The sequence below is a fragment of the Amphiura filiformis genome, chromosome 1 (genome assembly GCF_039555335.1).
Source record: "Amphiura filiformis chromosome 1, Afil_fr2py, whole genome shotgun sequence".
Classification (NCBI taxonomy): domain Eukaryota; kingdom Metazoa; phylum Echinodermata; class Ophiuroidea; order Amphilepidida; family Amphiuridae; genus Amphiura; species Amphiura filiformis.
The window spans coordinates 8,928,140-8,942,133 of record NC_092628.1 but is presented as its reverse complement, the minus strand read 5'-3'; the positions used below and the strand labels follow the sequence as shown (position 1 = coordinate 8,942,133).

General features: G+C 38.5%; 2 protein-coding genes across 2 annotated transcripts in view; both read left to right on the top strand.

Annotated features, from left to right (window-relative positions):
- The window catches only part of LOC140155289 (fibrocystin-L-like), a 68,270-nt gene that overhangs the window by 3,900 nt on the left and 50,376 nt on the right, over positions 1-13,994 (top strand). The window contains exons 4-6 of the mRNA XM_072178066.1: positions 691-868; positions 3,388-3,538; positions 6,102-6,258. Of these exons, the coding sequence (XP_072034167.1) occupies positions 691-868; positions 3,388-3,538; positions 6,102-6,258 (486 nt within the window). The remainder of the gene's footprint in view (positions 1-690; positions 869-3,387; positions 3,539-6,101; positions 6,259-13,994) is intronic.
- On the top strand, positions 8,058-12,110 carry LOC140167860 (uncharacterized). The gene is given in 5 exon segments (XM_072191154.1): positions 8,058-8,280; positions 8,282-8,327; positions 9,196-10,242; positions 10,579-10,813; positions 10,815-12,110. Coding segments are annotated over 5 exon segments (2,016 nt in total). The 5' UTR covers positions 8,058-8,163; the 3' UTR covers positions 11,386-12,110.

Here is a 13,994-nt window from a genome sequence, read left to right as displayed (position 1 = left end):
TGTGGATCAACGTCTAGGCGTTGTGCCTATGCGTAGCGCACTATAAATCACTGCGCTTTTTTTTTTAAATTTGTCCCATCACATTGCACTCTCCCTCTGTTGTTGTGCATTATATTGTTCTGGTGAAAAAAATTAAGGACACACTCATTGATTTTGTCATTTGCAGAACAACAAAATCATATTCAGTCATAAACTCTAATGTTTCAGTCATGCGATGTACACATACTTTAGTAGTGTTCACATCAAATGTTTTATGAAAAGATTGAAAAGATTTATCAGGAACTCAGAAATCTGATTTGAAACTTTCCATTGTGAAATTAAAAGAAAAACTCACTGTTGCCTTTCCAACTTAGTCACATTTATGACCAATTGATCCATCTAACAAAGAGAAATTGAGAAAGGCAACAGATTGGATTATCAAAACTGTATGCAAGGCAAGTGAGTTTTAATGCTTGGAATTTTACTATAAAAACTTTTTTTCTTGGAATTTTACCACGAAAACTTGTATTAAATCCATAAAATGTTTGTTAGTGTAGGATGTACTCACACCCAGATTTCATTTTAGTATGTTCCATACCACGTCACACTCGCTCACATATTCATGAGGTTATGACTGATTCCTACATCTAAGTTGATATCGCATGAAACATCACTTGATCATTTCAAATGCATTTCACTATCATTTTTCAGATACTGCTGATACTCTAGATTGTGACATTGTGGTCATGTTGGCTAGTGGGGCCCAGCAGAGTTTTTCAAGTGCTTGGCAGTACCGTAGGGACATGACGCCTACTATTACATCTGTATCACCAAGGCGAGGAGGAACAGGGGGTGGAACTACTCTCACAATTGTGGGAACAGATTTCAGGTATCTTTTTCTAGTGACAGAATTTTGTGTGCATTTTTCAAAAGTTTTCAGTAGACATCCACGACATTCCGATTTTGTGTTTGCGAGTTATGCACCACTCCATAGGCCACTGTGATTCAAATTTGGCAATGTTTTTGCTGAATCTGCAAGAAATCTTTTGTACATAAACATTATGTAGCCAGAGGTCTCCAGTGGTATAAAAATCTCAACTGTTGTTGAGGAAAGTAGGTGTTAGTTGTTGGTGTTGTTGATCTTGTATAATTTTAATTGAATAAATCATACACACCTTATCAACTATGTAAGTATCAAAATGGTTAAACTTTGGTTTACCTCAAATTTGGTAGTGACAAAGGTACATAGTTCACTGGTAGCAGTATTGAATGGCGCACGTTAATTGCGCAGAGCATAAGTTGGTTTGTTGACAAGCTTGAGGCACAACCACAGAAAAAGCATTGACATCACTATTGTGTCAGAGAATTCAGACTCTACCTCATTTGAGTGTTCCTCATGGAAGGAAATTATATAGCAAACCTGCAGTAATGTTGTAGAACAGACTCCACCATGTTTGCATGTTGCTTATGGACGGCAAAATAGTGTATCTCGGGATAATTTTGCTTGCTTACTTACTTGCTTTGGTTGACTTGTCTAGTCGGACTCCGCTGATGGCTCTCCACATGACTCACACAGTATCCTCGATTAGGTGCTTGATATTGTCCTTCTGTGGTTGTCCTCTTGATCTTTTAACATACGTAGGCTGCCACAGCAAAACTCTGGAAGCTGTCTCTGTTTCACTTCTTGCACAGGGGAGAGATTGCAGTACAGCTCCTTATTGGTAGTGTGCGACTGCCACAATCTTGTGCGAAATTTGTTGGGACAGATGATGTTTAATAGATCAAATTCCTGTGAATTGAACATAAGGCTGAAAATACATGATACGTTTCATAGCTCACGTTATGTACTTGCTTACTACCCCTCCCCTCCCCCCTGGAAACAATGTTGGAGCAGACATTGAGCGCAACCACTTTTTACTATTTTTCAGCATTCAACATTGAATAATGGGAGCGAGGATGCGTAAAATAAACAAACTGTCCCAAGCATTTCATGGGATTGCAGGTAACATTAAGTGCTTTTCTCACTAGTCTTGTGTTACAATCGCCGTCCTTGCACCATACATCAGGACTGATTCAACTGTGGTGGTGAAAAGCTTGGGGTTTTAGATTTCTAGGCAGGCTGCTCTTCCATATCTACTTCCAGGCTACATGCCTGGACTTTCCTGATGTTAAAGTCCTTTCCACTGCTACCAAACCAAGCCCAAAGGTATTTGAAGTCATTGACTATTTCAAGATTGCTGTCATCAAGCGCTTGTATTGGGATGAGGCCATATTGCAAACCATTGCCTTGGTTTTCTTGGCATTCATGTTGAGCCTGACTGTTAGTGCTGCAGTCTCAACAAGATGGAGTAGCTCTTCAGCATCTCTGAGACTGTCAGCCAACGTGCTATGTCATCAGTGAAGTTAATATGATCTGCAATTGTTTGTGGGCCTATCCTGTGACTTTTCCTGGTTTTTAGTGTGAGCCCAAGACAATCTACATTCCCATTTAGTGTTTTCCTGAGAGCATAGTCGAGGACTGTTACGAATAGAAATGGTGCAAGTGGATCCCCCTGCAGTACATCAGCCTGAATTATGAAATTATGAATTTTATTATGATCCTGGTAAACTTCAATTAAAAGTGCATTATTGTTGTTTGCATTTTTCATGTTTTACCAAAAATGATTACAAGGGCTGAATGTCCAATCTTTTATAACGTGCAAGCTTATTTAAAGACACACATTATCATACTCTTACCGGAAAAGACTGGAGGTACACTATGTGCCCTGCAAAATGCAGATTTACCATAGCGTTAAACAGGGGGCGATTTTGAGTCGATACTCTTTGGGTATAATTTCTTTGACCTGCAGTTGGATTTGACTGACTTTGATTTAAAGTGTGTACATATTTACTGTCATTTACGCTACAAACATTATGTGACTTGGGTTAGCTTTTCATGATGAGAGTCAATGAACCAATCAGAACCCCACTTTCGTCTAATGCTAATTCACATCAGGCTAAAGTGGCAAATAAGTGCTGAACCTCTCCACAGCAATCATTGTACGCGCTAATTGCACAAACCTTTATAATTAATACTCATAACTTGAAGATCTAATTAATCATATAGTTTTGGGAATATATCAATACTAAAGTTTGTTCGGCTTATATAAGGCGGAAATTATTCTGCTTTTGTTACTGCGCGCATCTTAAAGTCCCAACTCTCGCTGGCGTAAATTCACATAAGCATGTGCCAGTTACACATTACGCAATGCACAACTAGCGTGAACATGGAGTCCAACATCGTGCATGCCATTCTATATCAATACAAGGTCTTATTTGTTCCGCCTTATATAAGCCGAACAAACTTTAGCTATATGGTTCCATATAACCCAGTACATGTAAATGTATTGTATTTTGATTTCATTGCAGTTCAACAGGAAACAAAGTATCCATCGATGGGACAGTGTGTGTAGTACAAAGCGAATCTTCTACACAGATTACATGTCTTACAGGAGAGCACTCTGAAACCATTAAGACCAAGGTCAGGGTTAAAGTTGGCAACAACGGTATAGCCACTCAGGTAAATTGACTCAAAACAAATCATGTGATTTGGGAATAATTTAACCCCCTGAGCATTACCTGCTGATCTAACATTGCCTATTATTGGTCAATTACATGATATCTTCATTCTATTCACCAATCAGAATATTGTTTTGCAAATAATTCACCCCAATTTGTTTTGCGTGGTGAAATTATTCTAACAATGTTGCTGATTGGTCCAATTGATAATGAAAACTCCTTTTTGACCAATAGGCAGGTAGTTCTCATGGGGATAATAATTGAGAATTGAATTGAGTTTTAAAAAAACAACAGTAAGATATTAAAAAACAGAGACAGAAGAGCACTTCAATATCAAAGTGCATGCCGCTGTGATCAGCTAGTGTTACCTCACAAGTATATTCCCATGTGATCAGCTAGTGTGAGGATCAGAACATGCCCCTGTGATCAGCTAGTGTTACCTCAAAGTATATTCCCGTGTGATCAGCTAGTGTGAGGATCTCAAAGAACATGCCCCTGTGATCAGCTAGTGCTACCTCAAAGTATATTCCTGTGTGATCAGCTAGTGTGAGAATCTCAAAGAACATGCCCCTGTGATCAGCTAGTGTTACCTCAAAGTATATTCCCGTGTGATCAGCTAGTGTGAGGATCTCAAAGAACATGCCCTGTGATCAGCTAGTGTTATCTCAAAGTATATTCCTGTGTGATCAGCTAGTGTGAGGAACTCAAAGAACATGCCCCTGTGATCAGCTAGTGTTACCTCAAAGTATATTCCCGTGTGATCAGCTAGTGTGAGGATCTCAATCTCATAGTGCATGCCCCTGTGATCAGCTAGTGTTACCTCAAAGTACATTCCCATGTGATCAGCTAGTGTGAGGATCTCAATCTCATAGTGCATGCCGCTGTGATCAGCTAGTGTTACCTCAAAGTATATTCCCGTGTGATCAGCTAGTGTGAGGATCTCAAAGAACATGCCCCTGTGATCAGCTATAGTGTTACCTCAAAGTACATTCCCGTGTGATCAGCTAGTGTGAGGATCTCAAAGAACATGCCGCTGTGATCAGCTAGTGTTACCTCAAAGTACATTCCTATGTGATCAGCTAGTGTGAGGATCTCAAAGAACATGCCCTGTGATGCAGCTAGTATTACCTCAAACTACATTCCCATGTGATCAGCTAGTGTGAGGATCTCAAAGTTCATCCACCTGTTATTAGTTGTAGAATCTCAAAGTATATCCCGGTGTAATCAGTTATACCATTTTTTCCATAGTGTGGCAGTGACATCAACGTATTTCGCTCATACATCTATGTGGAGTCTTTAAGCGTGTTAAGTGTGTGTGTATATACACCAGCGCTTTGATCTAAAGCTAGCAATTTGATGAGGCTGTGCCCATTGAAATGTACGCTAACGTCATTGCCACATCAGGGTGAAAAATGATACAGTGTTACTAGGATCAGGTTTCTTTTGATATTTACCAGGCCGGTACTAGAGAAATGTGCAAATTTTTAGCCCAAAATATGTAGCCATTTTGGGCCCATATATAAGGCAACAAAAATTGTTGTGTTGCCCTCACCAACCGATCCTAAATCCTGAAAATTCAGGGTTACAGTATTTTTTTTGAATGACAAATAAATTACAGATATGTTCAAAAAATCAATATTTTTCACTTTAAGTTAATATTTGTGACATGATCAAGGGGAATGAGTCGGATGTCACCAATATTGTTTTTGAGATATTGGTAAAAACATTGTTCAATTTCTTTTGTTTTATATTGTTTTCAGCCATTGATAAATTGCTCATAACTCGGAAACCAGATGTCCGATTGTGATGGGGTTTGCATCAAAATATAGCATTCGTAAACTGCCAGAAAATTATGCAAAAACCTTCTGATTGAAATTGCCAACATATGACTAATTCCCCTTGATCATGTCACATTTTATTTAAAGACAAGTCTTAAATTGATTATCTAACAAGTATCCATTTAAAGCCATATTACAACATTTGCTGAGGAGAACGCCCTCAAAAAAAATTTTAATTCTGTTTTTTACACAATTTTAATGCACTTTAGTAAACAAAGATACTCTGCAAAAATCAAGACTTCCAAGGTGCTGTAGTTTTGTCAAAATCCGAGATTTTGAATAAAATGCAAGAACCGTCATTTTATTATTACGATGGAAATATTAGTCGAACACGAATGCGATGTTCATAACACATAACACAGTACGTACACTGTGTGCGAGACACACATCAGAGGGTCGTACCGTATTACAACCGCTGGAGTAACATGCATTGGTGCTAGTAGTAAATTCCAATTTTCTTTGCTTAACCTCACTTGTTCGGCTCAAAATTAAAAGGGGATTATGTGACAGTATAAAAGCTAACATTTTATGGAAAATAAATACTAATCTATTTTTACAGAAATGTTATAATATGGCTTTAATATTTGTGGGGATTTTTAAAAACTGACAGTTTAAAAAAAAAAAAGAATATCGACCGACCAACCAAACCTTCCCATTTTTCTACTTGAGAGCAGCACAACCATTGTTTTGCCTAATTATGCATGTGCTCATACTGTTATTTCACAGGATAATGCTGACTATCACTATGTAGACCGATGGTCATCGCGGTATACTTGGGGTGGTAAGGGCTTACCAGTGAAAAGAGACTTTGTCGTCATCAAGGCAGGACAGACGGTGGTCCTGGATGTGGACACACCTGTATTGACGATGGTTCTTATTCAAGGTAAAGTCCCTATAAGAAATTAACACTATAAGACTTACTAATTAATTAACAATGTTGATACAATGCTAGAAATCAAAAATTACACTAAAATAGTTTCAAAGGTACTTTAATGTATTTTTTGTGCATTGTAACAAGTGATATTGTCTAATTATGAGCAATGTTGCCAAAACTTTTCAGCGCCAAGGCATGGTGCATTGACTCACCAGGCCGCGGTAAAGGAGTCTCAAGTAGCCCAATTTCTCAGCTTCCACAAAAGCGCCAAATGCAGGATATTTGGGCAGATTTACCAATTTAGAACACAAATCACCCAATTGGGCGGAAAAACACTTTACGTTAAAACTTCCGGTACTTACTGACCGATTAATAAATGGTCACAAAACCCATTGTAATTGCAATTTGGAGCTTCAGATACTCAAAACCTAAAACCAAAATCGGCTAAATTGATAGGAAAATACATCAAATTACTGCTACAGTCTGACTGAGTGACACTGGCAAAGTAGCCCAATGTAGCGGCATGCTTTTTGAGTTACATGTAGCAGCAAGTGATCGCCAAGTAGCCCAATTGTGCGCTTAAGGCGCGGCGTTGGCATCACTGATTATGAGCTGTGAAAAAGTGCAGTATTTTTAATGGAAAAATATTACATTTCAGTGTAATAAACACTGTTTCAATGAGATAATGAATGGACAGCTATTTTCAGTGGTGTTTCAGTCCATATTTTCACTGTGCTTGGACCATGTAATAATTTGCATGCCAGAATAAAACAAAAAGTTCATTTCATTTCATTTCAGTGTTAATTAGTGTTTCTTTCAATTATGTTGCTTTTTGCTCCTATCCAAAAGCAGACATGCCAACTAGTACGGTTTCACCGTATTTTGTACGGTAAAACGTGAAAAATACGGTGGTACGGTCAACTCCCGAAAAATACGGTATTCGATAATCTGAATGAAAAAATAAAATGCCTCAAAAGATAAACGGCTGCAGTAATAGACTACCGATCTGAATTGACATCGTTTGACCTGTTGAATTGCATGGTAACATAGCTGTCATTTGATTGGTTGATATTTTGTAAACATTGATCAATTCGGCCTTGTCGTCCAATCGGCACGCTTGTCTTTTAAGACTCTGGCATCGTAAATGTGCGCAGTTTGCTGGCTGTATGTAGCTTTCACCGACACGGATATTGCCGGCTGAACAATTGAAAGGAGCCTAGTCGAAAGGGTACCAGTAGTCACGCTTGCAACGAAGCACAAATCTGTCAAGAACTTGAAGACTTTTGTGTGCCACAAGAAAACGAAAATCACTGGAATAATGGCATCCAAAGAAGGCAAAGATGGGAAGAAAGCTGGGCGAAAACAGTGTTTCAAAGAGGAATACACCGCAAAGTGGAGTTTTATTGTGAACAGTAAAAGAGATATTTACAGCGCAAGATGCACGACATGCGGTATAGATTTCTCTTCTCTCTTCTTCCATTGAGTACATCCCTCCGTAGTGGAGTATAGTCGTACTTGGGTGCAAAAGGTGCTTGGTCACGGGAACAAATTTCAACGAAATGTGCAGATAACTTAAAACATGGTGCAAGTAAAAGATGACCCTGTGGCAGACTATCGGAGGGTGAGTGGTCCCAGACGGTTCCGGAGAATATCCAGTGACTGAGCTGACACCACAGTGATTGGTAGTGAATTCCAGATACAGATGGCACTTGGGAAGAAACTGTGTTGATAAGACAGGATTCTGCAGTGTTGTTGTTCTCAATCGGACATGGTGGGAAATGCGACATAGACGGTAAAAATGGCCACATTAATACCAAAAGGCACCAAACTGCTGCGAAAGCAGTAAGTGGCAGTGGTAACATCCTGCAGTTTACTAACAAACCTGACTTTTCAGTTATTAAGGCAGAAACGCTGATGACTTCTTTCCTGATCGAACACAACGTACCGTTTCTTGCTTCGGATCATTTTAGTGAACTGGCAAAGAAAATGTTCCCTGACAGCAAAATTGCCTCCAAATACTCTTGTCGTCGAATCGAAAACAACAGCGATAGCGAGGACATTGGGTCAAGACACTAAAGGTGGGTTTGTAATTTTGCATAAATTTTACTTCCTCTTGATAAATTTTATTTAGTTTTAGACCATAGACTTTATTTTAGAATTAGATTTGTTTTGCAAAGGCAGCCAAAGACCCTTCGCCTGGCCCAGCCTAGTGTTTTGATTTGTGGGGTTCTGATTGGCTAATTGAATCGCCACCACATTGCGTAACATTCTCTTTGGTCGGGCTGGCGTCACAAAGGGAAATAGCCTTTTAAAACCAGTGTGCGCATGTGCATTTCCCCTTTCTTGAGCTGGTTGCTATGCGCACGCTTGTGACTTGTGTGAAGGGGATGTTCCCGGATGTCCGACCGAGTGAATGGTATGACACAGGTGTGACCTACATGGCCTACTTCTTTTTAGGCAATCAGTGATCAGTCAATGCAATTTTTTTAGGACCTACATGTAGGCCTACAGCACTGTCAAATCATGAAAATAGATTGTCTGATTTTCATGAAACTTATAATAGATTTTCATAAAGTTGTAGATGAATCATCATTGGGTGCCTACAATTTTGAAGGTATGAGCAAATGTTGAGGGCACGTTTATAATATAATTATCCCGAAGACTCAGAAGATCAAAAAAGAAAATTTCCAATCACAATAACATTGAAATGTAACAGTATCATTCAAAATCAAATAAATAATTAAATGGAAATGTGTTGCTAACACTTTCCATATTAATTATTTATTTGTTCTGGACTCTGTTTCCGTCAGGGCTTTCACTTAAAAGCTCTGGCCAATTTTTTTTTAAATTTTAGTTTTCAATTTCTGACCTGGATGTATCTACTTTCCATTTCTGTGATTCTCATGTTGATCTCATGTCTTTTTTTTGCTATTTTTGTTTTTATAGGCGACATCCTTGGTAAACTGAAGCAAACTCCATTCTCGTTATCAACAGACGGCAGCTCAGATCGTGGTGCGGACGAACAATTATATCCGATTGTTGTACGATATTATGATACAGATTTGAGCCAAGTGTTGAGTGTTCTTCTAGAAATTGCAGTAACAAAGGATGCATCTACTGGGAACAATATATTTCTTCTTCTGGACAAAGTGTTGACAGACAACAAGATACCATGGAAAAATGTGATATGCTTTGGTGCAGACAATGCTGCTGTCATGATGGGAGTACACAAGGGAGTAGCAGCTTTTGTGAAGAAGCAAAATCCAGATGTGTTCATCTTAGGCTGCCCATGTCATTTAATCCATTTGGCTGCTGAAAAGGGGGCTAACCAGTTACCATTTTCTCCTGTTTCCTTGCTTATTCCTATCTTCTATTACCTGGAAAAGTCAAGCAAGCGCCACAAAGAATATAAGGAGATGCAGACACTTTGTAATGTTGAACAGCACGCAATCCTAAAGCATGTTTGCACACGCTGGCTTTCTTTAGAGAGAGCACTCAACAGATTGCTAGAGCAGTGGGTGCCATTAGAGAAGTACTTTAAGCAAGAAGCAGGAAGTGTGACAACTAAACGGAAACTAGAAGGGGATGTCGCGCCAAATCCAAAGAAACAGAAACTTTCATCCAGCAAGAAAGGTAGCACAGTCAGTGTTAGAGCTTCAGTTGTTCTGAAGAAGACCAGTACAAAGAAAAGTGGTGCTGGAGCTGTGTCAAATGCATCCAAGGCAATTAGCAGCATTGGATCCCTGTTTTCTGTTGACAAAACATCAACTTCCAAAGGTGCTACAAAGAGTGTGACAACAGCCAAGAGTACATCCACCAAGGGTACTACAAAGCAGAGTAGTATTGGGACTGTCCCCAAATCATCAGTTCCTGTAGTCAAGTGTACATCAACTAAGGGTACTACAAAGCACGGTAGTATTGGGACTGTCCCAAAAGCATCAGTTCCTGTAGTCAAGAGTAGGCCTACATCTACCCAGAGTTCTACAAAGCACAGTAGGGCCTAGTATTGGGACTGTCCCAAAAGCATCAGTTCCTGTAGTCAAGAGTAGGCCTACATCTACCCAGAGTTCTACGAAGCACAGTAGTATTGGGACTGTACCAAAAGCATCAGTTCCTGTAGTCAAGTGTACATCAACTAAGGGTACTACCAAACACAGTAGTATTGGGACTGTCCCAAAACATACCACTCCCCCTCTTCAAGGTAAATCTAAAACAGAGACATCTGAAACAAACTCGTCAAAAGCAGCATTAATTTTGATAATTTGTCAAGCAATTATCACAAACTGTATTGCATATTCTTGAAGTACACAATACCTGTCTTCAATAAAGTGAATGTTGAATTGCAAGAGGAAGCTCCAAAAATTCATGTCTTGCAAGAAAAGTTAAGGGCTCTTTTGAAGAATTTGCTCTTGCGTTTTGTTAAGCCTTCTATCATTGCGGAAAGTTCTCCAATTGAGAAGTGCAACTTCAAAACGGAGAAGAATCAGAGATGTGACAGTGATCTCATACTGGGAAAAGAAGTCAAGGAATTCCTTCGCTGGGTGACTTTTCTGTTTCCCAAAAGAAGAGTTCTTTACCTCAGTAAGAAAATATTACACCACTGTGTGTGATTACATTGTGACCAAATTCCCACTTTGTAATGAGCTTCTGCAGCATGCAAATATAGCAAACCCCATGAAGCGGCTAGAGATGGACTTCTCTTCTGTATCCTACTTTGTGAAGCGGTTTCACATCATGGAAGACAAACTAGATGAACTAGAAATTGAGTTTGCTCAGTATCAGGTTGATGAGTTTTCTGATGAATTGGTGAGCCAAAAACGTGCTGACCGTGTGTGGGTTGATATCGGAAACATAAAAGATCTGTCATCAGAGAGCTTCAAGTACTCTAATCTTTCAAAGGTTATGCTAGTTATTCTTTCTATAGCCCATAGCAACGCAGAAGATGAAAGAATTTTCAGTATGGTCAGGAAGAATTCCACAGAATACCGCCCTAATCTGGCAACCTCAACCCTTTCAGATTTCTTAACATACAAAGTGCATCAAAGTGCCCAAGGTAACAGTTGCCACAACGTTCAATTTCCTGATAAGCTTCTTGCTAAATGTAAAGGAGCTGCAGCTTCATTTAATAGGCCATGATGTTCAGAACACTCAAGGATAGTTCTTGCCTGCATTGTTAATTTTAAAATATTCAAAAACTCAAAATATGTGGCTTACTTGTACATTGAAGAGTTTGAGCAAATTCATTTTGTCTAGCAGCCAAGACAACTAACTAAATTCCTGTATCAGTCTGACTATATTTTTGCAAGCATCTTACCATTATCAACTACATGTAGCAATATGAACATGTTTTATGGAGTTACTTTGTGCAACTTTGTGCTACCATTGTACTCAAGCATTTTAGACACTCAAGTGCACACATCATTTGGTGCAAAAAACACTGTGGAGTGGTGTACTACATTTGTGAGTGAAGTAGCTATTCAAGTGTGTGTGGCCCCAACAGGATTAAGGTAATAATGATGTACTCAATGTTATTGTATTAAATGTGAAGAGCTTATTTGATATACTTGATGTGTTTGTAATTTGTATTATACATGTAGGTATGACTGTATTATAGACCCTATTGAATAAGCCACCTGTGATGGTATTAGAATTGAAATGGCAGCCATGTTGCAAAAAATTGGTGTCAGGGACAGGTCTCTGGTTTTGATGGGCAGAATTTTATTTAAATGAGGATGAGTGGCGTAGTATTCGATAGGGTCTATTAGCAAAGGTATAAATTACAAAAATACGGTTTTTTGGTGCAAAATACGGTTTTTTGGTCTTCTGAGTACGGAATTCAGGATTTCAAAGTTGGCATGTCTGCAAAAGACTGTAGCAATTTAACTCAAAATTTGACAAAATTATCATGTTTTGGTGATGAGTTTCTATGTTCAGTAGGAACCATGATGTGATAAATTCAAAGATGTTTTACTTTAGTGAAACTATATATAGATCTGGTTATACGGATGCGTGGTTGCAAACGTACCAGCCCGGGTCTAATTCTTTGACGCAGGCGGAAGAACATGTCTTTTGCACACACAAAAATGGTGGACAGAACCAGCCCTTTCCAACAAAAATACAACTTATTTGTGACCATCCACCACAAAGTGGTAGTAAAGTCGGCTCTACAACCCAGGAAATTAATAGTTGGCACACCTGCACTAAACAATGGAAATGCGTGCCCTATTAAAATTGGGGAGGCGAGGGAAACATGCATGCAATATATGTGAAGTACAGACTCCCCCCTCTATCTCACCCTTCCCCACTCCCCATCATTCAATGTTGGAGGGTCTCACGGACCTGTTGACAACATGGCTTGGTCCAACATTGAATTGGGGAGCGGGGCAGAGATATACCAAAAGACAGGCAAACTGTGCCAACCTTTTTTCCTGGATTGTCCGAGTCAAATCCTAAATATTGCATCTGTTTTCCGTTTTTACTCAATAACTTTGCAACGGAATGTTGTATTATCTTCATATTTCACACAAACACATACATGTATAAGTGATAGGGCTTTACGATAAACAAAAAAAATAGAAAAAATGTATTTGTTTATTTAGGGGGTGGTCATTAAAAACATCGCTAATGCCTGGTTTTGCGTCTTGGCTTGGGTCTGAATTATGCGAAAACTCTTTGACAAAAAAAAGAAAGAATGATTTTTAAATGCAGTATTACATCGAATTGCTTCTAATTCAAATGATAAATAAAAAGAACTGAATGAGCAATTTTCAATCAGCTATTATTACATCAAATTAATGTAATTGCACCCCTATCATAGATAGGGCAATTTTACGTATGTTTATATAAAAACATCATCAGTGCGGAAATTACGATGATATTTGTACAGTGCCGTAAAATATAGGTAGACATACAGAAAAAAGACGGACATTGGCTTATGACAAATATAATATGATGAAGAATATTGTAAAATAAAAATGAAAAAGAAATCTAAATACATTCAGGGGCTCGAACCCGTGTTCCACTGCGCCTGAGGCAGATGCCGTATCAATTGCGCCACAGAGCTGTGTAACTTCAACAGGCTTAAACTATAATATAATGCTATTCAAGATGCATGTATATAAATATACGCTCTACAAACGGTATACAGTCCAAAAAATTACTCTCTTACGGCATTTGTTTCATTAACTAAATATTTATCATATAGCAGGTGTTGGCTGACATTGTGCTTCACATTTAGGTCAGTTTTTGTCCGGGATAAATGACTACGGGACAAAATCGGACGGTATACACATCTTTAAAGAGTAAAGAATTTTAATAGAATATTACTTTCTTTTTTATTTATACAAACGTGAATATCGTTCGTTTTTGTCCCAAAGTCATTTTACCCCGGCCCAAAACTGAAATAAATGTGGAGCACAATGTCAGCCAACACCTGCTATATGATAAATATTCAGTTAATGAAACAAATGCTGTAAAAGTGTGATTTGTTTGACTGTATACCGCTTGTAGAGCGATATTTATATACATGCATCTTGAATAGCATTATATTATAGTTTAAGCATGTTGAAGTAACACAGCTCTGTGGTTCAATGGATACGGTATCTGCCACAGGCGATTGGAACACGGGTTCGAGCCCCTGAATATATTTAGATTTCTTTTTCTTTTCTTTTTGTTATTATTTTACAATATCCTTCATCATATTATATTCATCATTATATTAATTTTTGCCAATGTCCGTCCATCTT